The sequence below is a fragment of the Sciurus vulgaris genome (assembly GCF_902686455.1).
Source record: "Sciurus vulgaris genome assembly, chromosome: 17".
Lineage (NCBI taxonomy): Eukaryota > Metazoa > Chordata > Mammalia > Rodentia > Sciuridae > Sciurus > Sciurus vulgaris.
The window spans coordinates 53,870,155-53,896,538 of record NC_136478.1 but is presented as its reverse complement, the minus strand read 5'-3'; the positions used below and the strand labels follow the sequence as shown (position 1 = coordinate 53,896,538).

Sequence of the window (26,384 nt, the reverse complement as noted above, 5' to 3'; positions counted from 1 at the left end):
AACAGGTGGAGCCGGGCTCCTCGCCCCTTGCCCCTGTCTGGTCACGTGACTTGCTTTGGCCCACAGGATGTGGCAGGGATGATCGAGGCCAGTTCTGAGCTTGGACCTCAAGAGTCCCTGCAGCGTCTGCTCCCCCTCGTGGAGCCCTGACTCCGTCACGGGAAGGATCCTGGGTCGCCCTGCTGGAGGACGAGGCAGCAGGCAGGAGAGGCCGGTGGTCAGTGCGGATGCTGTCCTGGCCCAGCCAGCCCGAGGCAGCCGCAGAGTTTGCCTGCGGAGGCGGGAACGAGCCAGCAGAGCCCAGAAGAACCGTCCCGCAGAGCCCCGCCCACACGGAGCGCCCTCAGAATCGGGAATGGTTTTCAAGTTACTTTATTTTGGAGGTCATTTGTCACACAGCAGATACTGACTGATATGCCTTGGATCTTTGAAAATCCTCTGGGATCCTAATATTAAAGACTTCCTTTAAATTTATTTGTATTTATTTGCTTATTTATTTATTTGCTTATTTATTTATTTTGCAGTGCTGAGAATGGAATTCAGGGCCTCATGCATGCTGCCCAAGCACTCTGCCACTGAGCTGCACCCCAATTCTAACCGCCACCCCTTTTTTTTCTGGTGCCAGGGATTGAACCCAGGGGTGCTTAACCACAGAGCCACATCCCCAGCCCCTTTTTGTATTTTATTTAGAGACAGGGTCTCGCTGAGTTGCTTAGGACCTCACTAAGTTGCTGAGGCTGGCTTTGAACTGGCGATGCTCCTGCCTCAGCCTTCTGAGGTGCTGGGATTCCTGGCCACAGGCTCCGGCGCCTGCCTTTTATCCTTGATCTGCTTCCGTGAGTTTCTTCTGCTCGCAGCCCTGCCTGTTTCCTGGCCTTCAAGGAGCCGACAAGCTAGACAGGTGGGGCGCTGGCAGTCGGCAGGGGCAGAGCTGAGCAGTCCCGGGTCTCTCAACCAGGATCCGGAACCAGGAGGGAGGCGGTCCCGGCAGGGCCCCTGCTCAGGAGCCTCATCCTGTTCCCAGAGCCAGGATTTCCTCTCGCCTCCCTGAGATCACAGGAGCGCTGCGAGCTCGCCTGTCAGTCAGTGCTGCAAGGAAGACAGGGAGACAGGAGGTCACTGTCATCATCACACACTAAGGCTCTGGCCCCCGTGACTGAGTTTGGAGCTGTGTCTCCAGGAGATCCTAGTGCTCAAGACCTCACAGAAGGTCACCGCGTCCCAGCTCTGGGCTTGGCACGTCCCTCCCTCCCTCCCTCTCTGCCTACTCTTCCTGGCACGTCCCCTCCCAGGGAAGGACCGTCACATCCTCTTTTACACACAGCACCCAGAGAGGTTGATAGAGGGACCCAGAGGGCCACAGGCTGATGTGTGGCAGAGCCAGGCCGTGAACCCAAGCACCCCGCCGGCCTCCTCGTGGTTCCTGCGCACACCAGGAAGTCCTGCCTCAGGGTCTCCATACAGGCTGTTCCCTCTGCTGGGCTTGCCCTTCCTCCAGACGCCACGTGGCTCCCGCCTCCCTCCCTTTCTCCAGGAGACCTTTCCTGCTGGATAAGGCACCTGACCCCACATGCCCTGTTCCCCTTCCAGGCCTTCCCTCCGTGGCACTCAACCCCGTCCGACATATTATCCACGTTTTCCTTGCTCACCGTGGGTATTATGGGTGTCCCCAACTGGGACACGGGGTTCCCAAGGGACTCTTCATGGTTTATTTCCCTGGGGCCTCAGCCCCGGGCACATGGTGGGCCGAGGGAAGTGTGAAGAGGGGACCGGGCAGCCCCTACAGGTCCCTGGCACTGCTCCACTCTTCACATCAGCACCAACCCTGCGTGATGGGTGCTGTTATTCTGGCCCCCATTTTGCAGATGGGCAAACTGAGGCATGGGGTAAGTCTCTTGCCTGGTGGGAACCCAGGCAACCCAGCTCCAGCGCCCTCTCCTGCCCCTCTGTTCTGCGATGTTGCTTCTGGAACTGATGAATCACACGGGCACATGGGAGGTCGTGGTGACGCTCTCCGATGGAGCCACTGGTTTGGTCTTTTTTCTTTCTTTCTTTTTGGTACCAGGGACTTAACCCAGGAGTGCTCTTACCACTGAGTCACATCCCCAGTATTATTATTATTTTTATTATCTTAATTTTTGAGATAGGGTCTCACTAACTTGCTTAGGGCCTGGCTAAGTTGTTGAGGCTGGCCTCCAACTTGTGATCCTCCTGCCTCAGCCTCCCTAATCGTTGGGATCAAGGCGTGCCCCAGAACACCCGGTTTTTTGGTCTGTCTTGAGGCAGAGGGAGCTCTGTGTTTGGTGGGAACGTCCCCAGAGGACAGGAAAGGGACAGCAGTACCTTAGGTGCTTGATACAGTAAAAGCCGGCGACTCCGAGAAGCGTTACACCTCCCACAGTTGCTGCGGTGATGAGTGCGATGGCTGAACCTCTGGACAGGGGCAGGATGGGGTCGGGCTGAAAGGGCTCAGCAGCGGTGGGAGTCACGTCGACTTCTGGGGACCAAGGAGGGCGAGGGTGGAGGAGCCATCGCCCTCCCTGAATATCCCCACTCCGGGTGGTTCCACCTCCGGACACCGCCCGGCCCCGCCCTCCTCCCATCAGAGTCCCGCCCAGGCTCCTCCCCGAGCCTGGCCCCGCCCACATTCCCACCACGTGGAGGCCAAGGGGGTCTTTCTTTTCTATTTTCAGACTTTTAAAAACTTGGTTGCATGCTTTGCACACATGTGCTGGGACGCAGAGAAGGGAAAGGGTTGGAAGCCAGACGCGGTCCAGATTCTTCCCTTAGCGTCGGCCTCTCCCAACCTCAGCCTCCCACCTAATGAGCCACAGCTGGCCGGGTGGAGGAGGGAGGGCGACACTGGCTAGGATGGGCCTCACAGAGCCCGGCAATCTCAGTGACTCGGGAGGCTGAGGCAGGAGGATCTCAAATTCGACGCCAGCCTCAGCAACTTAGTGAGGCCCTGTCTCAAAATAAAAAATCAAAAGGGCTGGGGAAGTGGCTCAGTGGTTAAGCACCTCCAGGTTCAGTCCCTGGTACCAAAAAAAAAAAAAAAAAAGAAAGAAAGAAAGAAAGGGGCCTTAAGCTCTGCACGGTGCTGGGTCTAGCCATGAAGGCTGCCGCTGACCAGCAGGAGCGCAGAGGGGAAGCCTCACGTGGCTCAGGTGGCAGTGAGATGGTCACAGGTTTCGAGGCCAGCAGCGTCTCACTGTTCTGGCCCGTGCACACGTAGGTGCCCAGCTGTTCCTGGGACAGTCGCCGGATGAACAGCTTCTCTCCGGTGCCATAGATCCTCCCGTTGAGGGTCCAGATCAGCTCGGGCTCGGGGTCCATTGTTACCACCCACTCCAGGATCACTGAGAAGTTGAGGTCACTGTAGATGATGCCCTTGGTGGCTTGGGGGTATGTCCACAGCGGCACTTGCCTGGGGTTGTCTGTGGGAACAGGGAGAAGGCCACAGGGGTGGAGGTCACTCAGGGAGGCTGGCCTCCCTGCCCACCGCGGAGGCAGCATTCATTCATCCACCAGTGGAGGAGCCTGGAGCAACTGATCTGGGCCTGGTGCCCTCTGAGACCGCGGAGGACAGAACTTTGGGCGCCCCAGCTCCTCACCTTACCACGTGAGCAGGGAGCGGGCACCCCAGGAGCCCCGCCATGGCTGAAGCAGGGTAGGAGCGCTCTGGGAGCTTGTCCCACACTGGGACCCTGAGCCACTCAGTGGGACTGGGCTCCAGTTGCCATGGTGATAACCACCCCAGCCCTCCCCAGCTCCCCAGCAGTTAACCGAGGGCATCTACTTTGGGGTGAACCAAACCGAGGACCCTGGGCTCAGAGCAAGAGGACAGACAGCCCTGCCTGGTGGAGGGGGAGATGGAGTGGGGGGACAATCAGAGGACAGTTGGGTGCATATATAGTTGGGGTGAGGTAAGAACTGTGAAGAAAGTGGTGGGGAGCTGGACTGGAGGTGGGGGAGCCCATTTCAGGTCAAGAAGGCCTCATGAGGGGTTGAGGGCTTGAGGAGGTGAGGAGGGAGCCCCCGGGGTTTCCTGGCGAAAAGTGTTCCAGGCAGGAGGAACGGCAGGTGCAAGGGCCCTGGGGTGGCGAGCTGAGGTGTGCCTGGAGAGAAACCAGAGAGCAGGAGGAAGGGACTGGGGGAGGACTTTTTTTTGTTATGGTACCAGGGATTGAACCCAGGGACACTTAACCACTGAGTCACATCCCCAGCCCTTTTTATTTTTTTATTTTGAGACAGGGTCTTGCCAAATGACTTGGGGTCTCCATAAGTTGCTGAGGTTGACTATGAACTTGCCATCCTCCTGCCTCAGCCTCCCAAGCCGCTGGGATTACAGGCCTGGGCCACCAAGCCCCTCTAAGGGGGAGGACTTGACTTTGACTCTAGTGAGGTGCAGCCTCTAAGCAGAGGAGGGGAGAGAGCTGGTCTGAGTGAACAGCATCTCTTCGGCGCCCACGGAGAGACTGACTTTAAGGAGGAGGAGTGGAGACGGGAGCTAGCGAGGGGGCGGCCGAGGATTCCGAGTGCTCTTTCCACATTTTTTCAGGTAAAGGGCTTCCAGGTCCCGGGGTCCTAGGGCCAGGCCTCGTGGTCGGAGCGGGACACATCTGGGATTTGAACTCGGGCTGTCTGACACTGTGGCACACGCTGAGACCTCCACCCAGAGCCGAGGTCGGTAAGTGCGAAGGACCTGGCACCACCAGGGAGCTCCTGGGAGGCCTCCTGGAGGAGGCGGTGCCTGGCCAGGCCCGGGAGCGGGAGAGGGAGCCAAGTGCAGAAACGGCCTCCCGCCCGGAGCCTAGTGCCACTCTGGGCACACGCGTGGGCTCCCGCCTGTCGGGCTGCGCGAGGCTCGTGAGGCAGGTGGGTCGCTTAGGTCGCGCTCAGCCTTTAGAGCACCAAACACCACGGCAAGCGTCGGAGGCGCCGGCCCGCGGTCCCCGTGCAGCGCCTGGTTGCCGTCGCCGAGGGACGCGCTGGGTCGCCAGGAGAAAGGCATTTTCTTTCTTTCCTTTTCCGCGGTGCTGGCGGTGGAGGCCGGGCCCGGAGCGTGCCAGGCAAGCGGCCCCCGGCCCCAGGCACGCTCCTCGCGGAGGTCGGCGGAGGTGTTCCTCCCACGCACGGGGCGCGGAAGGGGCGCTAGTGTGGCCGCTTTGGCAGGAAAGTGAAGCTGGCAGAGGGCCCCGCCCTGGACGCAGACGGGCTGACCCTCATCGTCCGGCGCCTGCAGGCCGTTGACCTGGGTTACCTCGTTATTCCTCACCGTCCTCTGTGAGCTGCCGGCCAGGGCAGGTCCTAACTCCGAGGCCTCGCCCCAAATAGGTCGCACTCTGAGCTGCTGGGGGGTTAGGACTCCAGGGCATGGGTCCGGGGGGTGTCAGTTCTGACCACAGTAGAGGTCCCCTTGGTAAGGGCTCAGGTTCTGCTGCCGCTGTGGCTTCTGTGTGTCCCCTAAAGCTCCGCAGTTCCTACACGGATGGCTTTGGAGGCGGGGTCTGTGGGAGGCGGGGCCTTGGGAGGTGGGGCCTGTGGGAGGCGGGGCCTTGGGAGGCGGGGCCTGTGGGAGCGGAGACAGAATCAGATGAAGTCCGAGGGTGCGGCCGGGAGCTGGGTCCGCAGCCTCCAGCGAAGACATGCAGGCTCCGCCCGCCAGTGACTCCCTACAGCATTTGTAGCACACCCGGCCCCTGCCAGGCGGGAGATGCCAGCACCACGCTCCGGGACTCCTCCGGCCCTAGAACCACAGCCCAAGCACACCTGTCCTCTTTGTAAGTCCCCTGCGCTCCAACACTCGATGACAGCAACAGGAAACGACGTAAGGCGGTGATCGGCACAGGACGTACTGGGACAGGCCCTTCGGCGGGCCAGCAGGTCCGCCCTCTGACAACCTGGTCCCCCCACCCCGGGGCTCCACTCACTGCTGACGCGGATCTCCTTCGTGGCGCTCCTCCTTCCCCTGCTGGTCTCCAGCACCACCGTGTAGCTGCCCGAGTCACCGGCGGTCACATTTGCGATGAGCAGGCTGCCCTGGGCGCCCAGGGCCTCCCTGCCTGTGTGAGCAGGTCCCGGGAGGCCCTCAGGAGAGACGATCATGGCTGCCGCCTGGGCTTCGCGCCCTCGGAACCACGAAGTGGCAAGAAGGCCATCCAGGTGCCAGGGGACGGGTAGGTGGGCACTGGCTCCCTCTGTCCAGGAGTCCCGGGGTGCTGAGAAGGACAGCTCTGGTGAGGCAGAACAGGTGCAGGAGGCGAGCAGGGTACCTTGGAGAGGTGGGAGGAGGGATGGGGAGAGGTCAGTGAGATGCTGTCCAGGGAAGTCCCTGCCAGAGCTGCCCAGAGTGGGCCAATGATGACGCCGCACAAAAATCCTGATCGCTGACAATCGCTGAGCACCTGCCATGAGTTCGCCACAGTTCCCAGCGCCCCCGAGTCACAACCTAGCAGTTCCTCGCACCCACCCTGCAAAGCATACACACTACTGTGCTGATGTCAGTGGTCCCATTTTCACCTTTCTGCTCTGCTCTCCCAAAAGGCTGACACCCCCCCTCCAGGCTGCAGCTTTAGGGTCCACTCGCCTTTTGCTGATGGTTGGCTTCTGCCAGTGTGCCAACTCATTTCTCCCTCACATCAGACTGTCTGTTTCTTGGCCCAACCCTGACTAATGCCAATCCATTACAGATAAGAAAACAGAGAACTCAAGACATTTGCCTCTGATGTCATGGGAGTGACAGTCTGTTTTACAGGCAGGGAAGCCAAGGCACAGCAGGCTTGAGTCTCAGACTTAGGGGCTGTCTTAGTCTATTTTGTGCTGCTATAACAAAATACCTGAGGCTAGTACTTTATAAAGATAAGAGGTTTATTTGGTTCTGATGGCTGGAAAGCCCAAACAACAAGGTTCCACACTGGTGAGGGGCCCCCTGGCTGTGTTGCCATGTGGTGGAGAAACGGAAGGGGAACCTCCATGTGCAGAAGGGGCCAAGCATGAATGTCGGCTTCACTCTATGACAATTTACTTTGCTTTGCTTTTCTCCCTCCCTCTTTCTTTCCTTCCTTCCTTCCTTTCTTTTTTATTGGTACTGGAGATTGAATCCAGGGATGTTCTACAACTGAGCCACATCCTCAGTCCTTTTAATTTTCTGTTTTGAGACAGAGTCTTGCTAAGTCGTTGAGGCTGGCCTCAAACTTGTGATCCTCCTGCCTCAGACTCCTGAGTTGCTGGAATGACAGGCATGAACTACCACACCCAGTTGACCACCTGCTCTTGACAGAACTAATCCAGTCACACGATACCTAACCTACTCCCTACTCCTCAAAATGAGCATTAACCCTCTTACTGGAAAAATGAAAATAAACTTGTGTCTATCTACTTTTCTTTGAAAAAAAAATGAGCATTAACCATATCTAAGGATGATGCTCCCATGACCTAATCACCTCTACTAGGCCCCGCCTCTTAAAGGTTCCACCACCCAATCCTCATTCTCATTCCCAGTGAGAAAGCCTGGAGCAAGCAGACCACCCTGTCCTCAGCTCAGCTGCAAATTGCCAGGACCTCAGCCCTTGCCTGTGCCTCCTCTCTGGATGGGTGCTTCCTCTGCTTTCCTACACCTTGCTTAATTGAGGCCTTTTTTGATATACATTGGCATATACATGTAGGTATATACAATTGTCCATAATCTATAGTTTTGTTGATGCCAAATTCATTTAACATAATTTACTCTGTTACCCACATTTTTCATTATTTTGAATCATGATGGGTTATACACCAGTGTGCGGTATGAATTTTAGGAGCATGATGGGATATTTGGCCTAGATACTCTGATAGGTTATAACATTGTCTTTTCTTTTTATAAAGGTCAATTAACTATTTTAATCCACAAGTACAAATTTATGTATTTATGGTATACCACGTGGTGTTTTAAAATATTGCTACACTGTGGAATCAAGGTAATCACTATTTGCATGCATGACTTCACATCCTTGTGACCAGAACAATTAAAATCTACCCTCTGAACCAACAGTTTACTTAAAGTGTGCAGCTCGGTAGCTTTGAATGTTCCTACACTTTAGTTCTAGTGCTCAAAGGTAGCCATTTGGGGAGGCACCGTTCCCTGGAGGACTGTACAAACATCATCACAATCAGCTTTAGAACGTTTTCGTTACCCCCAAAAGAAATCCTGGCTGAGCTCCATGGTGCACCCCTATAATCCCAGCGACTCAGGAGGCTGAGGCAGGAGGATGGCAAGTTGGAGGCCAACCTGGGCAACTTAGGGAGACCCTAAAACTAAAAAGGGTGGGGACAGTGGTAAAGCCTTTGCCTACAAGCTGCGTGAGGCCCTGGGTTCTGTCCTCAACAAGGGGTGGGGGTGGACAGGCTCCTGTTTTATCCACCGCTGATCGGGTGTCTGACCAGCGTTTCTTCTGTACCTACTCGTTGTACCTAATGCCAGTTGTCTCCTGGCTTGATCATTTCTGTGGGGCATGTGGCCTGCCTGCCTTCCTTCTTTCCTTTCTTCTTCCTCCTTCCTCTTTCTCTCTTTCTTTTTCTGTTATTCCAAATAACTACATTTTGGGAAAGTAAGAGTTCTGGAATCATCTATGTGGTTCCAGCTCTGAAATGTCATCCTTTGCTATGCCTAAAAATAAAAAGAGAACAAAACAGATACCGGGAACCCTCATTCCCAGCCCAGGTCTAGGAAATGGGGCTCCCTCATGGGCCGGCTAGCCCCAAAGGCCTTGGGGAGAAGGCCAAGATCTCGTGGGGAGGAGATGGCGAGGAGGGGCTCCCCAGGGAGGCTTCCCTGGGGAGGGCGGAGACCTGGTGTATGTCTGAGGGAGAGAGACTTGAAGGGACTTCTTGGAGACCCTGAGATGTGTCCCCTGGGAGCAAGGGAGAAGGGGAGCTGACTCACACCCACAAACCCCCAGATGAGGAGGGGTGGATGAAGGCCATGGGTTGGTGGGGATGGAAGTGGCCGCACCCTCCCTCCTCACTGCCCACGCCCTCCGGGGCCCCAGAGCACAGCTCTGCCTGGGAGAAAGGACACCAAGAGGCCTACAGTGTCTCTGGCCCCACAGTTTAAATTGGGGACCAAGCATTTCTTGAAACTGGGTCATTTAGGGTTTAAAAATTACACACTACTGGACTTTTTAAGACCCAGTAGAGTGGGCAATTCATTCATTGTCTGAGAGGCCCGTGTGCATGGTCTCTGAAAGTGTGGTCTCAGCAGCCAAAAGATCCACCTTCCAATCCCTGTTCTGCCACTTCCAAGTCATGTGAGCTGGGGAGGGCACCAAACCTCCCTGAGCCTCGGTCTCTTCTTCTGTGAAATGGGGGTCATACAGCCCCTGTCTGAAGGGGTTGTGTTAAGAGTTAGCTGTTCCCACCTGGAAGCGCCTAGAAGGGGCTGGCCACGGATGCACTCGGATACCAGACTTCTGAGGACCACTGAGGTTATGTTTTATTGTCGTTATTGTTTTGTTAGGTTGTGGACCGCCGCGGTGAGGCAGGGTGCTCTGGTACAAAGGGCCTGGGCTGGGACTCCGGATTCCGGTGCTGCCCTCTGCCAGCCCTGGTCCGGGCGGGTGCCCTGCCCAGTCAGTGCCTGGCTGTCTGCCTGGGCACAGGGGTCCTCAGTGCCGCCTGCAGCGGCTGGAGCAGGTGTGGTTCAAGGCAGCTGTGAACTGGCTGCCCGGCCTTTAAATTGCCCAGAGCGGGGCGACTGACTTGCAGAGTCTCTCTGGGGGTGTCCCCTCCTTGTCCCCAACCCATGGGGAAGTGCTGTCTCTCACTCACCTGTTAGAAGCAGCTTCTTCCAAACAGGGCTGTGACCAGAGCCGGTGTCCGGAGGACACCTCATGACGCTGCGTTGTGTCCAGGACCGAGCTGGGAGTGTCCTGCACTGTGCTGATGTGGGGTCGGTCGCACTGCCTGTTAAGCGGCCCTGCCGGCCCCGCCCTCGCCCCGCCCTCCCCAGCTCTCGGCCCCGCCCCTGCCCCGCCCTGGCCGCGGCTCCAGCTGCAGGCAGTGCCCGGTTTCCCCAGCACCTGTTTAGGGGTGGCGGGAGGGCGGCAGTGACCTTGGGGTTTCCTTCTCCTCCCCCACCCCGCTGCGCTCCCTGGGAGAGCCGTGACGAGGCGAAGTGGGACAGAACAGCCTTCTGCCCACAAAGGGGAGGAGTGGGCAAAGGTCCCAGGTAGGAGACCGTGGGCTGGCCTCCTGGCTTCCCGCCCAGGCTCTGTGACCATGGGCTCTGAGCTTCAACTTACATTCTCTGTAAAATGAGGATGCAGCCAGGTGCCTTGTCGAAAGCCTGCAATCCTAGAGACTCAGGAGGCTGAGGCAGGAGGATGGCAAATTCAAGGCCAGCTTCAGCAACTTAGCAAGATCCTGTCTCAAATTAAAAAATAAAAAGGGCTGGGGGTGTAGTTCAGTGATAAAACACCTCTGTGTTCAAACCCCAGTTCCAAAACAAATAAATAAAAATTTTAAATGAGGGTGTTAATAATTGTGCCTGTCCCAGAGGCAGAGGGACGTCAGTGTGAGGGCCACACTGCATTGTAGGTGCTCAAGGTAGACCAGTAGCTATTAAAATAATCCTTCAAGGTGTCCTGGAGGCATGTTCAGAATGGCTTTAGCAGGACCTTGCTCATGCTATATCCTGAAGTGTAGACACTGGAAGAATGAACCAGAAAATCTCCTTTTCCTAACCCTACTGACTCTTCAGGCTCATTCTTTCCTCCTCAAATTAATAATTTTATCGCTTGGGGTGGGGGATGTAGCTCAGTGGTAGAGCATGCACAAGGTCCTGGATTTCCAGCAATGAAAAAAACAAAACAAAACAAAAAGCCTTTTTATATTGTTCAAATGAATGTCTGGTGTTTATTGAACACTTACTGTCTGCCAGGCACAGCAGCTGCCTTCTTACAACGGTTGCCTAACTGAATCCTCACTGAAACCTCCGAGGGGTGGGCTATGGTCATCTTCACTTTCCGGTGGTGCAGAGGCTCAGAATCTCGCCTGACTTCACTAGTGACTCATGGAGGCTTCCTATCAGTTCTTGGAGGGAGTCACCTCAGGACCTTTGCACTTGACATTTCTGCTTCTTAGAGCTTTATACACATCATCTCATGGCTGACTGCATCTCATGATTCTGGTCTCAAATTAGATGTCATCTCCTCAAAAAGGCCTTCCAACACAAAACTGCTGTGACTCAGGTCCCCAGCTCCTTGCTACTGAGCCACATTTTAAATTTTTCTTTACATTTTTTTCTGACACAACCTCACTTATTCTTTTGTTTACTTGCTTATAATCTGTCTCCTTCTTCTCAGCCCTACTGAAAAGATCCAGGAGAACAGGGATTTGGTCTGGCTCGTGGCTGTGCACATCAGAGGCTTAGGATATGTTTTTTGTTTGTGTGTTTTTTTTTTTTTTTTAAGGGAGTGAGTGACTGAAATGGGAGACTTGAACTTGGATCTGTCTGACTCACAAGCTTGTGCTTCGGTCTCTAGAGAGGTCCGTGTTCCACCCAGGGGCAAAGGCTCACCCTGAGACTCAGATAATAGAGATTACAGGTGACTTGGTTATTTATTAGCATTTGCCAATAAACCCCCTCTTCATGGTCTGTCTGGCCTCTGCTGGGGTGATCGGCCAGGCCGGGAGGCCACTGATGAGTCACGGGCAGGCAAGTGCAGTGTACACAAGGAATCTGGTTTCTGCTCATTCCCCTTCACTCTATTTTATTTTTTTGGGACTGGGGACTGAATCTGGAGGACTCTACCACTGAGCCACATCCCCAGTCCTGTTATTTTTTATTTTGAGACAGGGTCTTGCCAAGTTGCTTAGGGCCTTGCTAAGTTGCTGAGGCTGGCCTCCAACTTGTAATCTTCCTGCCTCAGCCTCTGGAGTCATGATACCACCATCCGGGTAACAGCACTTAGACCTTTCTTTGAAAAATCAACGCCCTGGGGGCTTTAGGGAGGGGAGGGGCTTACGACTGGCTAATCAGAACACTTCCCGCCCCCTACCACCACCACCACCACCACAGTGGCAGGGGCTGTATGGCCCCCATTTCACAGAAGAGACCGAGGCTCAGGGAGGTTTGGTGCAGAATAGCGATTTGAAGCTGGGTCCTTTGGCTACCGAGATCAGGCTTTTCAGAGACCACACCCACGGGCCTCTCAGATAATAAATGAATTGCCTTCTCTTCCGGGTCTTGAAAAGTCCAGTTGTGTGTAACTTTTAAACCCTAAACCACGTAATTTCAAGATTAGCTTGGTTCCCAGGTCAACCTGTGAGGACTGAGACTCCTTGGGCCTCTTCCCTCTGTGTCCTTTCTCCCAGGCAGAGCCATGCTCCGGGATCGTGGGCAGAGAGGAGGGAGGGTGCAGGCCATTTCCAACTCACAGTGAATGGTTGGTGTGACTCCAGCCTGTCAATCAGAGCATCTTGAGTGACAGTAATGACTTGAGAGCTGGGCAGGCCAGGGAATTTCATTGGAGCGCTGGGGAACAGTTCATTTATTTTTCTTTTGGATTTGCTACCCTGGGGGGAAATATGTGGTGTGGAGCTGCTGGGCTTCATCTTTCAACCCTGAGTAGAGAGACTGCCTAACAAGGAGGCCAACATATAGGAAGTCATAGGCAGTGGAGAGATTTCTGATGACATCATTCAAACACCTAGATTCAGCCGTGCCTGAAGTCCATGCTAACCCTTGTGTTATTCTAGTGTAATTTTCCCACTATTTCTTCTGAGCCAGTTTGGCTTGGAATTCAGCTACTCACATCCCAAAGTTTCAGCCGATTGAAAGCAAAGATGAATAATAATTTGAGAGGATGTGACTCCAGAGACTGAGGTTGGATAAGGGACCTAACAGTCAAAATGACCCCCGAAGGAGGAGGAGGATCGGGCAGGTCAGCATTTCTGATCAATGCAGAACTCCATCCAGCCTCTGCGCTGAGAACACACTCCAGTGTGACTGACCGCTGCACAGAGTCCTTGGGACGGCGCCAGCTCCCCGTTCAAAAGCCTGCCCTGGACAGTTCCAAGCTGCCGGGAGAATCCACTGTGCCCCTCACCTCCCTTCCTCGGAGGAGCCCCGTGTGATGTCTCCAGAAACTCCGGAATGGCACGCTCTCTCCCGGTGCTGGAACCCAGGGCCTTGCGCCTGCGCACTGAGCTACAGCAGCCTGAGAGCGCGCCGCCTCTTGGAAATGGAACCTTCGGGAAGCCTGCCTCCTGCCCCCCGAGGGAGGATGGAATCCCAGCTCTGTGGATTGTCAGCAGGTCACAGTGACACGGAGCCACCCGTGGTCCTTCCTCACTGTGTCCTCTCTGTCCCCTCCCACTGTCCCCTACCGAGGCCCCGTCACCTCCACACAGATGGGGGCGGAGCCCTGCTCTTTGGAGACGTCGGAAGTTGCTGAGTGACACCTGCTTTTCCCGCCTCCGGAGCCAGGCTCTGGGTGCGATCCCAGCCACAGAAACGCGCACTCAGGTCGAGTCTGCTCCCCTGGCGTCCCGAGAGCCCGGTGCCAGCCTCCCTCGTCCTGAGCAGCTTCCCAGCCCGGGCTCCCGCCGGCCCCATGGAGACTCCACACACAGCTCCCGCTCTCTGTTCACAAGCGTTTCCCTTTAAATGACTCGAGGAAAGAAGTCTCGCTCAGTTTTTAGTCACTTGGGAGGTGGTGCAGTAACGTGGCCAGCACGTTTCCATGCAGACCAAGGTAAGCAGGCGACCATGACCGGAAAGCCGGTCGACAGTCCACGTATGGTGCAGACTCTGGAGAGCCACCCAAAGCTCACGTCCTTCCCAGCCCCGCTAGGGACTGGTCATGACAACCACCCACGTGGACGAGATCTTGAACTTGAGCTGGTCACTTTTTTTTTTTTTTTTTTTTTGGTACCAGGGATGGAACCCAGGGGCAATTAACCACTGAGCCACACCCCCAGCCTTTGTTGCATTTTACTTAGAGACAGAGTCTCACAGAGCTGCTCAGGGCCTCACTAAGTTGCTGAGGCTGGCCTTGAACTCACGATCCTCCTGCCTCAGCTAGGAATGCGGGCGTGTGCCACCGTGCCTGGCGCTGGCCACCGTTCTTGACACAGACGAGGTCTGGGACCGCTTGTGTGACTTCACACTTTTCAACTCTCATCTCACAGCCCTGTGAGGCAGGTGCAGCCCTTCTCCAACTGCAGGGGAGGAAGTGGAGGCCCAGAGAGGTTAAGTGACCCATCCAGGCCACACAGCTGCTGAATGGCTGAACAGACCCGGGCGTTGGGGTCTGGAGCCTGGGGTCTCAGTGCAACGGCCTTGTAAAGATTTTTTAAACTTCCTAACATCTCTAAGTGGTCTTCCCACGCGGGAAGAGATACGTGAGATCAGGTAAGTCGTCCGTGCTCTCAAGAGTCTGGCTCTGTGCTGGCTCAAGAGAAGCCCCGAATTGCTAAGAGCGGACATGCAGCCAGTGCTGGCTCTCCAGACCAAGCCAAACCGTCAAGGTCAAACGGGCTGAGGGCCACCCTCCGCCCCTGTCCTGCAGGAACTAAGATTGCTGAGGAAGTCTTATCCCACGTGTCTCTTTCCGTGGCAAAAATGCCCCTGTGGTTCCCAGTCAGAGCCCTGGCCTGCCCGTTCCAGGGGTTTTGGGAACATCTGCCTTCCATCTGGCTGCCCCAGTGCCTGAGGGTGAATCGGTACTGATGTTACGGGGCTGGGGCCTTCTGAGAAACTGCAGCAGCGCAAAGACCCCGCTAAAATGCTGATTCTTGGGATCAAGTCAGAAAGACTTCAGACATGTCGCTCAGAGTAACGAGCGTGAGTTACTGAAGGGATGGGAAAAGAGAAAGGGGACACTCTCAAGGGAGAGAGTGGGTCCTCTCAGAGAAGAGGGACAATGGGCCTCCAGTTTTATGAGGGATCCCATAGGGTCCCGCCCAGGTCCACCTCTGGACTTTTGACTGACAGCAAGAGCAAGATGACATCAGACTTTCAAGTCCCCACTGCCATGGCAACTCTAGGTCACCTTCACCCCCGCTGACCAGTTCTAACTGGATTCTAGCAACACATTCTTAGATTTTCTGGTTAGGAGGAACTATCCATATCTCCCAGAGTTTCAGGATCTGGTCACAAGAGTCCCCTGCTCGGGGTACCTTGGGCTCCTGCCGTTGACCTTCTTCCAGGGCTGCACTGCCCAGCAGACCAAGGCTGCTTGCCGAGGACTGCGCTGCAGCCTGTCCCTCCGGGCGGGGCTGCCAGGAAAGTGCTTCCCAGGAGAGGAAGCATGTGGGGGTGGGCACAGGAGGCCCAGCTGACAGAGCTATTCCCTTAGCCCGTGTCCCCACCATCCTCATCTGTCCCCCCACACGGACACTGCCTGGGAGAGCATCCTGCAGCAATAGGTGGGCAGTGCCACACACCAGGGGCTGATCTCACCTAAAATGGTGAAAGTGCCCCAGGTGGGAACTGGGAGCCATGGAAGAAGCTACTGGGGGTAAACTGACCTGACAGGGAAGCTAGCCGCCCCTCCACAGTCCACCAGCCCCTCTTCCATAGCTGAGGAAGTTTATGCCAGGCCCGTGGCCGCCCAAGAGAAAGACTACATTTCCCAGCACCCCTTGCAACTGATCTGGTCATGTGACCAGGCTCCAGGCAATGCAGAAAAGACTTGTGCCATTTCTGGATCACACCCTTCAAGGAAGGTCTCCTTTTTTTGTTTTTCCTTCCTCACCCTGGATTAGGGACATGGGTAGAGAGGAGTCTCAGGTCCTGAGGACAAACGCAACCCCGTAGGGCAGGCAGAGAGCAAGATGCCAGAGCCCTGATTCCCACCAGCACTGCCTGGGGCGGGAGAGACATCTACATTTCTGTGGAATCAAGGCCACTGTTATTTTGAATCTATCACAGGCAGTCAAATTTGTACCCTGTTCAACTGTTCAGGGGTGACAAGAGGCAGGGGAGGTGGTGACAAGCCCCTGGGTCACACAGCCTGGCCTGATCATTGGTATTGTTCATTGTTCAGGTAGTACGACCAATGTGCTGGTCTCTGTCCCTCTTTCCCCTGCATATCATTCTCTGTATCTTTTTATCTTTTTTTTTTTTTTTTTTTTTTTTTTTTTTTTTATGTACAGGAATTGAACCCCGGGGCTTAACCACTAAGCCACATCCCCAGCCCTTTTTTACATTTAATTTTGAGACAGGAACTCACTCAGCTGCTTAGGGCCTCACTAAATAGCTGAAGCTGGCTTTGAACTTGCAATCCTCCTGCCTCAGCCTCCCGAGCTGCTGGATCACAGGCGTGTACCACCATGCCCAGCCTCTGTGTCTTTCTCTCCTCCTCTCTCTCTCTGCAGGTTGGTTCTGTCTTCAGTCCAGGGAGAAATGTGCCATTCATTGTCCCCTGGGATCCTAACCCTCCACCCAGAGGAAAGAAGGTGCAGATGGACCAGAGGTCACCCAGTCCGTCTGAAAAGCAGCCCCACCTCTACAGGGCAGAGATGGCTGCGGGTTCCTGGGAATGTCAGAAGGTGCAGGGACTTTCCTACTGAGGACGGAATGGCTCAGCCTCCCAGCCTGCTTACGTCTACTGCGCTTTCCAGGATAAGGAGGATCCTCCCTGCCTCCCTTGGGGCAAGGATTCTGCCACTTCCACAGGCCAGTGTGAGGTTTGGAAAGTGGAAGTGGGATAGAGGCTGTGGTCAGGAAGTTTCTGCCACTTATTCAGTCAAACACCAGTGGGGGAAAGCTGGGTGTTTCCCAGTGCCAGCACCCTGCACTTGGGAGGCCCTTATCTGTGTAAGCCCAGCAAGCAGCACGTGCAGCTGGAGGCAGCCATTCCTGTAGCTGCAGCAGCTTTTACCCTGGCTGCCTATCTGTGACCCTAGACACGGCAGCTCCCCTGGACCGGGTGTGCAGCTCTGCGGCACCTCCAGGGCCTGGCGTCAGCTAGCTTTTCTTTTATCACAGGATGCCCTGGTGTCTTCCACTGGGTGGGTCTGTCCCCTTCAGCTTCTGAGAGGTTGAATGAATCCAATCCTAAACCAAACCTGATGCCCAAGAATGTCTCAGCACCTGACTTCCTTGTAAAGCTGAGAAACCCAGTGCCAGGGTGGAGGACAGTAACACATCCACTCCAGACAGACTTCTTTCTTTTTGGTACCACGGATTGAACTCAGGGGTGCTTAACCACTGGGCCACTTCCCAGCCCCACCCCCTTTTAAATTTAGAGACAGGGCCTCGCTAAGTTGCCGAGGCTGGCTTTGAACTCCCGATCCTCCTGCCTCAGCCTCCCCCGCTGCTGGGATTTACGGGGGTGCCCTGCTCCAGATATATTTCTTTGGCATGCTTTGAACTGGTCATTCAGAGAAACTAGAGACCTCTGCAGACTCAGAATGGCTCCAAGTTGTCCTTCCTCTGTCCTTCTTTTTTTGTAAATTAATTTTGCCCATTTTTATTGGTACATTATAATTATACATTGTCGGAAAACGTCAGACTTTCACAATGTGAGCGGTATAATTTGGCCAATTTCATTTCCTCCCCCGCCTCCTATGACATGAGGTCAGGTGTGGAATCTTTTTATTGTGGCACCATATTGGCTCCCCCCAAAAATTGGGGCTCTGAAACATTTTGGATTTGGATTAAGGATGCTTAACCTGTAGTTCATAATACAGGCAGATGGCCACATTCAAGAAATGTTACCTATCACTATTGTTTCAATAAGTAATTGTTTTAAATTGTTCAAACATCAGTTTCCAACCGTTTAAAATCAGTCTCTGTGATAAGCAGACTTAGGCTGAGCTGACTCACGCATCAGCCCAGGGGAAGCAGGCCCATGAGTCTGAAGCTTAGGTGTGTCCAGTGACAATATGATTCAAGCCACAGATGCATTTAAAAATTGTCTAGTAGTTACATTAGAAAGCAAAAAGGAAATTGCTTTCAATAACATGTTTTATTTAATCCAGTACATATAAAACTTCATTCAAACATGTGGTCAATGTGAAAAATTATTAGCAAGATACTTAAAATTCTTTCCTCCTACCAAATTTTCCAAACCTGCTGTGTATTTGACCCAGCCCATTTTCAAATAGACCACCTATATTTCAGCTGCTCAGTGGTCACATGCGGCCAGTGGTCATGGTAGTGGTAAACTCTGGGCTTTGAAGTGTACATACTTAAGCAGGATCAGATAGGTTTGAGGACTGGCTCAAGGGCACACAGCAGGGTCCAGCTCTGCATGCTTTTTTTTGGTACCTGGTTTCCCCAATCCACAGCATGTTCTATGCCAAGGGTTCTCAAGTTCTACAGCATATTAGAATCAATCGGGGGTTTGTTAAAATGCAGGTCAGAATTCAGAGTGGGACCCAGGAATCTCTATTAATGAACTCCCCCTGTTTCTGACGTGTGTGGTCCCCCAGGAACACCTGGTAAATTCTTGTTTCCGGGCACATCGGAAACACGTGGGGAGCTTGTCCCAATTCCAGTGCCAGGTATTTGGAAGAGTCGTACTTCCCAAGGCCGGGTATAATTCACATTTCGCGCCCTCCCCCATTTTTGTTGTTGTTGTTTGTTTTGTATTTGGGGATTGTGTGTGCGTGTGTGTGCGTGTGCGTGTGTGTGCGTGTGTGTGCGTGTGTGTGTGCACTCGCGCGCGCGCTGGGGTTGGAACCCAGGCCCGGTGCCGCTGAGCACGTGCGCTCCCTGAGCTCCACCGCATCGCCAGTGAAACCGCGTATCCTTTCCTGTTTTATGTTTGGCCGAGGACGAATTTCTTTGCGCATGGCTTATTCGTGTAATTGGCTCACTAACTCTCCTATTGTCTTTCTTTTCCGCCTTGTTTTTCAGGAGCTCTTTGGACCTTAAGGATTTTAAACACTTGGGGCTGTTAACGCGATTCTCCTGGGACAACAATGGGTCCAGTTCCAGGAGTGGCCACCAGGGGGCGGAGCGGTCCTCAGCCAAGAATGGAGGGAGGCTGCAGGGGTCTCCGCGTCCCGGAGCTTGCCCTGGCTCCTTGTATTTTTGCTTCTTATCTTTGGGAGACTGCTTGGTTGATTAATGGGACATTAATAGGGCCCCTATTATGTTCTCTGAGCCTCAGCAGTAAATCCCCAAGTCTAGGGGCAGCATGGCATAGGATGGGCTTTGGCACCAGGGCGAGTCTGAATCCTGCCTCCTCCCCTTACCAGCCCTGTGACTGGGAAGTGACCGTGCCTCTTTGAGCCCCTTACTGCTTGTGTGCTGTGAGACGAAGACTCTCAACAGATTCAATAAAGGGCTCACGGCAGGATCTCATGCATTCAACCAGGAACACCTGCTATATGCCAGGCACCATCCCAGGCACTGGGCATTCACTGGCAAAGGAAACAGCTGGAAAGGCCTGTCCTTGTGAAGCTGGAATTTAGGGAGGGCCATACAGTCAACAGGAAGCTGCAGAGTACGATGAGGCTCATAGAGAAATGCAGGAGAGATGTGGGCTGGCAATTCCTGGGTGCACAGAGGGTGAGTGCCCTGCTCAGGGAGGGCTCTCTGAAGGGGTGCCACCTGAACAAGAACCTGAGTGAGGAGAGGGAGGAAGCCAGGCGGGTATCTTGGTAAAAGTGTTTGGGGTCAGAAAGACAGGCAGGTGCAAAGGCCCTGAGGCAGGGCTGTGTCCCAAGTGTTTACAAACCAGAGGGAGGGAGCAGGGGAGTGGCAGGGGAGGTCAAAGAGCCTTGAGACTGGATTATGGGAGGCCTTGGGGGCCACTGGAGATACTTTGGCTTTTCTTTTGAGTGACACAAGAACCACAGGAAACTTCTGAGCAGAGGAAGGACGTAACTTGATGTAGGTGTCAATAGGAGGCCAGGAGCAGGGAGTGAGGCCGTGACCTTGATGGTCCAGGTGGCAGAAGGAGCTGGTGCAGGAGGAGCTGTTGAAAAGTGGTCAGATTCTGGGGAGATGCGAAGGTCAGGTCAGGATTTACTGTGCGCTGGCAAAGCTGGCTTCTTGGTGAAGGTGCTTCCTTTTCTTTCTGACCACTTCTCTCAGTGGCTCTTGCAGAAGATTTTCTCTTCCAGAGCCGGGCATGGCGATGCCCACCTGTTTTCCCCGCTACTCAGCAGATTGAGGTGGGGTGGAGTGGGAGGCCACCTCTGGCAACGTAGGGACAACTTGTCTCCAGAAAACGTTTTTTTTTCCTCTTCCTGTTTCTGGCTGGACCACGTGGCTGTGGCCCCAGCCAAAGACCTGGATCCAGCCAGGCCTCTGCGTGGTCCTGGGTAAGTGGCTTGCTCTCTCAGGCCTGTTCCCCCTTTTCATTTTTTTTTTCCCCTTTTAAAAATATCTTTTAATTGCAGGTGGACTCAGTACCTTTATTGTATTTATTTGTTGTAGTGCTGAGACTCGAACCCAGGGCCTCACACATGCCAGGCGAGCCCTCCACCACTGAGCCCCGGCCCCAGTCGGTGTTTCCCCTTTTCTATGCAGGGGCCTAGGATGGGGGCGCCCAGCAGGACCTTCCCAAGTCCCCACATTTGCCTTCCACGGCGATGACCCAGGAGGAGCAAAGGCCACACCGCCTGGGAGAGACCTGGTCAAAGACGCGGAGAGAGTGGGACGTGGAACAGTCCTAATCTGTAAAGGCCATGCCAGCCTCTCCCCAGGCTGGCTGCCAGTGCCGCCAGGACATGGTGGCCCTTGACAGAGGCCAGGCCGGCACCCTTGGGGCTGCGGCTCCAGGCAGGACACGCCGCTGCGGCTATCTGGGGGTCGTGGGTTCTCATGAGCTCTTTGATTCCCTACAGTTTTTCTATTGCTGCATTTTATGTTGTACCTAAAGACGGGATTGGCTGTTATGTGCTTGTACACGCACAGGACGTAGCAATGTCATTTGGCCAGTGTCCCCCTTCACACACACACACTCGCCCTCCCAACTCCCGCCCTGGCCCTGCCTCCACTGATCCCCTTGGGTTTCCTGAGACGCCCCTCCCCACTTCCTTTCCTTTCTCCTGTCCAGCTTCCACGTGCCAGAGAAAACATACGACCCCTGACCCTCAAGTTTGGCTTATTTTGCTAACATCATGGTCTCTAGTTCCATCCATTTTCCTGCCAATGACACATAATTTCATTTTTCTTTAGGGCCAAATAAAACTCCACCGCGAACATCTACCAGATTTTCTCTCTGCATTCATCTTACAAGCTGTTTTCTGCAGACTCAAAGGAGGAAGCAGTCCTGGGGACTTTGGGGACCTATGGCTCAGCCCCCACGGTCCCCAGCAGCCCAAGTGAGCCTGGGATGGGGGCCCTCCTCATAGGTTGGGGCATGGCCCGGGTCCCAGGGTGGGAAGGGCGTCTCCAGGGTTCTGACCAGTCCTCGACGACTGGCTGGTCTCACCTCCCGCTCCCTGAAGCCCCCGGACACAGTGACGTCCACTAAAGAGATCACGTGTATGGGAGGCTGGCGGTCAGGTGGCTTTGAGTGGGACCAGCCAAGTCAATTTCTTGCTGCCCCTCTGTTAGCTCTGGGTCGGGAGCTAGGTCACATGACCTCTGGGACCTGCACTTTCCTTTCGTGTGAGATGCCCCACTGAGAAGAGGAATGGACACCACATGGCGGCGGAGAGCCGGTGGGGGCGTTAGGCTGCAGCAACGGAGATGCTGGAAAGATAAAGAAGGTGGAGACACAGGGTTTGGTCTGGCGGGGGTGACACTGAGCACTGAGGTGGCCCAGGTGCATCACATAATCAGCCCAGGGGTCCCCACCAGGGGGCCTTGCTACTATGAGCCGCGTCCTCCAGATGAGGACCGAGGCTCAGAGGCAGCGGCCTGGTTGCTGGGCTCTGCTTCCAGTCCAGCTCTGCCGTTCACACCGCGTGGGCTTTCCGAGTCGTAGGCTGGCAGGGCTGAGGGTCCTCATCTGGAAAGTGCTAGTAAACTCCCCCCCCCCACAGGATGGCCTGAGATTCAGGGGTAGCTGTTTGTAAAACCCACAGAGCAATCCCTGGCACACAGTAAGTGCTCAATCAACGTTTAAAAGAAAAGATGTGTGGTGTGCACACCTATAATCCCAGTGGCTGGGAGGCTGAGGCAGGAGGATCTCGAGTTCAAGGCCAGCCTCACCAATTTAGTGAGACCCTAAACAACTTAGTGAGGCCTCAGCTCAAGATGAGTCATAAGCCAGACTTGTCAAAAGCGGAGATCCTTCATATGTCAAAAACTGAAGAAAACTGATATTGAAGAAAAAAAAAAATACTCTTCCCTCAAAGGAAACTATCCAGCAGGAGAAAGAGCATTCAAACATCTTAAAATGGGGCTCCCCTCCCAAGAGCAAATCTCAACATTGCCTGCAAGTCTCGAGTTTAGGCTTGTGTTTTTGTAAACCTGTGTGTTTGTAGAAATTATAGTCGCCTTATGGATGCTCTCCTGGACTCCCTGGCTAACAGGTCGACAGTAGTCAATATTCTCTTAAATTTATTTTTAAACTTCTCATTGGTAGGCAAATAAATTCCAGATGCTGTCAAAATAAAAAGAAAAAAAGAATCAGAAGTGAGCAAATTACCCAGAGTCACACAGCTGTGTTAGACTCCAGAATGAGAGACCCTCTGGCTCTGGAATCTTGTTGGCTTATCAGAACATGGTGAGCATCTGAGACCCAGAAGAAGCACCTAACCTGTTCCCAGGAGGGCAGGAATCTTCCTGCAAAGATGACGTCTGGGTTTGTTTCTGAATGACCCCTGAGCAGGAGTTAGTTGGGTAAGGGAAGACAGATGTTTTTGAAAAATTACACACATCACTGCAATTTAATCTGACTGATATGCGCAGTCCAGTGAGTTCTCAGCCAGAGACAGGCCTTGAGGAAGGAACAGGGGATAGATCATGAAGGGTCAAGTGTAGAAATACATTTCACATACTGCAGATTATTTTTTAGGCTGCATTCCATAAAGTTAAATAGGTCACATTTTAATTTTAGATACTTGGCATTTAGATAATTGCCCTTCAAAATAATTGTGTTGATGTAGCCTGTCATGAAATGTTTATGAGTGCCCATTTCTGAATACTCCTGTGCACATTATGTAGCATTGTTTTAAAATGTTATGATTTTATATCAATCACTAAAGTGTTCCAAAGGGAGCATGGAAAACTGAAGTCCTGAGGAGAGTGGTGTTTGAGAAAGTGGGACCTAGAAGGATGTGCAGGTCTGATTACATAGTCAGCAAAGGAGATGTATCAGTTAGCTATTGCTGCATAACAAAAGTCACAAGAATCTCAGGGGTTCACAACCCAATCTATGATATTCTGTTAGTGCAGCCAAAATGAACTAAGGTGGTCAACTAAAAGGCAGGAACATCTGAGCAAAGGCTTGAATGAGAGAAGGAAGCCATGGAACATCATCCAGGGAACAGCCATCCTAAGGCAAGATCATGTCAGGTGTGTTCAAAATCTTGAAGTGGTGCTGTGGACTGGAAGTCTGTGCCTGTCCCCACACCAGTTCCTATGTCGAAATCCTAACCTCCAGTGTGGTGGCATTAGGAGGTGAGGTGTTTTGCAGGTGATTAGGTCAGGAGCAGAGTCCACCTGAATGGGATGAGTAACTGGGCACGATGGTGCAGGCCTGTGATCTCAGGGGCTTGGGACCATGAGGCAGGAGGATCTCAAGTTCAAGGCCAGCCTCAGCAGTTTAGCAAGATCCTGTCTCAAAATAAAAAAATAAAAAAGGGCAGGGGATGTGACTCAGAGCTTAAGCACCCCTGGGTTCAATCCCCAGTGCCAATGAGCGAATGAATGAATGAATGAATAAACAAATAAATAAATACCTGCAGAGCTCTCATGGGCCGAGTGGCTAATAAGCAATGGAAATGTACTTCCCATATAGAAATGTATTTCTGGAGGCTGGAAAGTTCAAGGCCAAGGCACTAACAGATTTGGTGTCTGGTGAGGGCCCAGTTCCTGGTTCGTAGATGGCTGTCTTCTCGTTGCACCTTCACAAGGCTAAAGGTTAGGGTCTCAACACTGTGGATTTCGGTGGGGACCCAGACCTTCAATCTACCGTACCACTGTATTTAAGATCCTGACCTGCCACGCTCCCTGCTACTCTCTTGTGGTCCACGGTTCCTTTTGTCCTCACTGCTCTTATCTCTGAGCACAAGAGATTTACCTGACCATCACACTGATTATTGGCAGTCTCCCCATTAATGGCCAGATCCACAGGGTGGAGACTTTGTCTGTCTTCCTGTGGCCTGTAGCACCAGTGCCTGCACCAGTTTGCTGAATGAGTGAGTGAATGAATGAGTGAGTGAGCGAGTGAATGAGTGAGTGAGTGAGTGAATGAGTGAGTGAGTGAATGAGTGAGTGAGTGAATGAGTGAGTGAATGAGTGAGTGAATGAGTGAGTGAGTGAGTGAATGAGTGCGTGAGTGAATGAGTGCGTGAGTGAATGAGTGAGCAAGTGAATGAGTGAGCAAGTGAATGAGCAAGTGAATGAGTGAATGAATGAGCAAGTGAATGAATGAATGAGCGAGTGCGTGAATGAATGTAGTCCCTCTGCCCAAGAGACTCACCCCTCTGCCAGTCAATCCCCAGCTCCTCCTGTGGATCCAGCCCAAGTCCTGGGCCATGTTCCCTGATGAGCTTGACCCGGGGTCCCCTCCTGACGCCTTCCTGCAGTACACTGCTCTGCTCCTTTGGGACAATCGACATGTCCGCCATGACACCCGCTCTGTGGTGTGTTTTGTTTCCCTCCTGCTGGGTAAGCTCTAGCACAGCAGAGATTTCCACTGTTCTGTTTCTTGCTCTGTCCCTCTCCAGGGTCACACAGGCGGTGCTACCTAAGCGTATGAATGAAGATAAGTATGGCCTCCAGAGCCCAGTAGTTCAGGGGTTGGGTGTGTGGGCTGTGGCATTAGCTTGTCAAAACCTCTAGTTCTGTGGTGTGATCTGGGGTGGGTGGCTAGACCTCTCTGAGCCTCAGAATTTTTCATTCTGAATAACGAGGCTATTGGCAAAGCCTCCCCCGTGGGCCCACATGAGCAAGAGGAGCAGAGGAAGGCAGGCTGGCCAGGACAACAGCCCTCTGCCCCCCTTACTGCTTCACTGGGAGACGTAAGGTCCTGTTCTGGAAGCACTGTCCAGGGGCCTTGCTGCTTGGTAGAACTGAACCCAGAGTTGCTCTACCACTGAGCTACACTCCCAGTCCTTTTTATTTTAAGACAGGGTCTCACTAAGTTGCTGAGGCTGGACTTGAACTTTTGATCCTCCTGCCTCAGCCTCCTGAGTTGCTGGGATTACAGGCCTGTACCACCATGCCTGATCTTTCTGCTCATTACAATGAAGGTTCCCAGGCCACCCATACCTAGTAAATCAGAGTTCCTGAGGCGTCTGATTTTAAAACAGTCCCTAGATGATGCTCAAGCTGAACCAAGCTGCTTTCTAAAGGGAGAAATCGTTCTGCAGCATTAAAGGACCACGAGGACTATGATTCCCGGGGCCATTGTAATGCATTTCCACGCGCTCGGTGGCTTTAAACAACAGTCATTCCTTCCCTCACCTTCTGGAAGTCAGAAGCTCCACAGGGCTGAAATCATCGAGGTGTCCGCAGGCAGTGCCCGCTCTGGAAGCTCCCTCTGTGCTCCCTCTGGCGGTGGCTGCCTTGCGTGACTTGTGGCCCCATCTCTTTCTGCCTCTCTCCTCTGCGTGTGTGGAACCTCCCTCTGCTCTTTTGGAGGACCCTGGTGATTATATTTAAGAACCACATGCATAAATCCAAGATCGTCTCCTCCTCTCAAGATCCTTAAACTAATCACATCTGCACAGACCCCTTTTCCTGTCATGAAGACACTTACAGGTTCCAGGCCTCGGGACCTGGTCGCCTACCACGAGAAATGGCTGCTGCCCCACTTCCCAGGCGCCTGCCCCATTTCCTCCTCTGCAGGGCCATTACGTTCAAAAGCTCATCATCTCATGGAGAGGGGACGTGCTATCGCTGCACCAATTGTGCAGAAGGAGCTGAGGCTTCCTGTCTCGCTAACGGTCATGCAGCTAGCAGGCCGGGGAGCTGGGCTTCAAACCCGTTTCTGTCTGCCCCAGTATCTGGACCCTGAATGGCTCTGCTGTAGGGCTCCCTCTCACACAGAGGTTGGAGCAGAATGACGGGGATGGGAACCAGGGTGCCCCCTGGGCAGAGATCACATAAGCTGCACTTGCTGGGCTGGACCCCAGCGTCGGTCACCAGTGCAACACAAAGTTCGTTCTACCTTGAGGTTCTCTGGGGCCTCAGGCTCATCCTTGGAGCAGAGATCTTATCTGTTTGTCTCTTTTTCCTCCTTTTGAAGGTGGAGTGTTTGCTTAGCTGTCCAGGAAAGTCCTCTTCCCACCCTCCTCCTGGGGTTCGACCCTTCTCTCCT

At 53.7% G+C, this 26,384-nt stretch overlaps 2 protein-coding genes and 1 long non-coding RNA gene across 4 annotated transcripts in view; 1 reads left to right on the top strand and 2 right to left on the bottom strand.

Annotated features, from left to right (window-relative positions):
* PVR (PVR cell adhesion molecule) overlaps window positions 1-23,638 on the bottom strand; it is a 39,265-nt gene extending 15,627 nt beyond the window's left edge. Inside the window, exon 1 of the mRNA XM_079118985.1 lies at window positions 23,615-23,638. Within this exon, the coding sequence (XP_078975111.1) occupies window positions 23,615-23,623 (9 nt within the window). The 5' untranslated portion in view covers window positions 23,624-23,638. The remainder of the gene's footprint in view (window positions 1-23,614) is intronic.
* IGSF23 (immunoglobulin superfamily member 23) lies at window positions 357-9,962 on the bottom strand. Its single transcript, XM_079119004.1, has 5 exons — window positions 9,808-9,962; window positions 5,934-6,275; window positions 3,159-3,437; window positions 2,344-2,497; window positions 357-1,089 (listed from the first exon to the last, which is right to left on the bottom strand). Exons 1-5 carry the CDS (start codon window positions 9,869-9,871, stop codon window positions 1,080-1,082), a joined length of 849 nt encoding a protein of 282 aa, XP_078975130.1. The 5' UTR covers window positions 9,872-9,962; the 3' UTR covers window positions 357-1,079.
* On the top strand, window positions 15,305-20,604 carry LOC306648737. Of its 2 annotated transcripts, none has more exons than XR_013760466.1 (3): window positions 15,305-16,669; window positions 18,851-20,265; window positions 20,474-20,604. It is a non-coding gene; the product is annotated as an uncharacterized lncRNA (long non-coding RNA). The 2 variants fall into 2 exon arrangements; XR_013760467.1 differs by having other exon boundaries at window positions 15,305-16,674.
* Window positions 23,639-26,384: the final 2,746 nt, after the last annotated feature.

Excerpts from the sequence above, each read along its gene's own strand:
- IGSF23 (XM_079119004.1), bottom strand. The coding sequence starts at position 9,871 with ATGAGGTGTCCTCCGGACACCGGCTCTGGTCACAGCCCTGTTTGGAAG. Across the intron at positions 6,276-9,807 it reads GAAGAAGCTGCTTCTAACAG|GTACCCTGCTCGCCTCCTGC; the intron begins GTGAGTGAGAGA and ends CACCTCTCCAAG. Across the intron at positions 2,498-3,158 it reads CTCACTGCCACCTGAGCCAC|AAGTCGACGTGACTCCCACC; the intron begins GTGAGGCTTCCC and ends CTTGGTCCCCAG.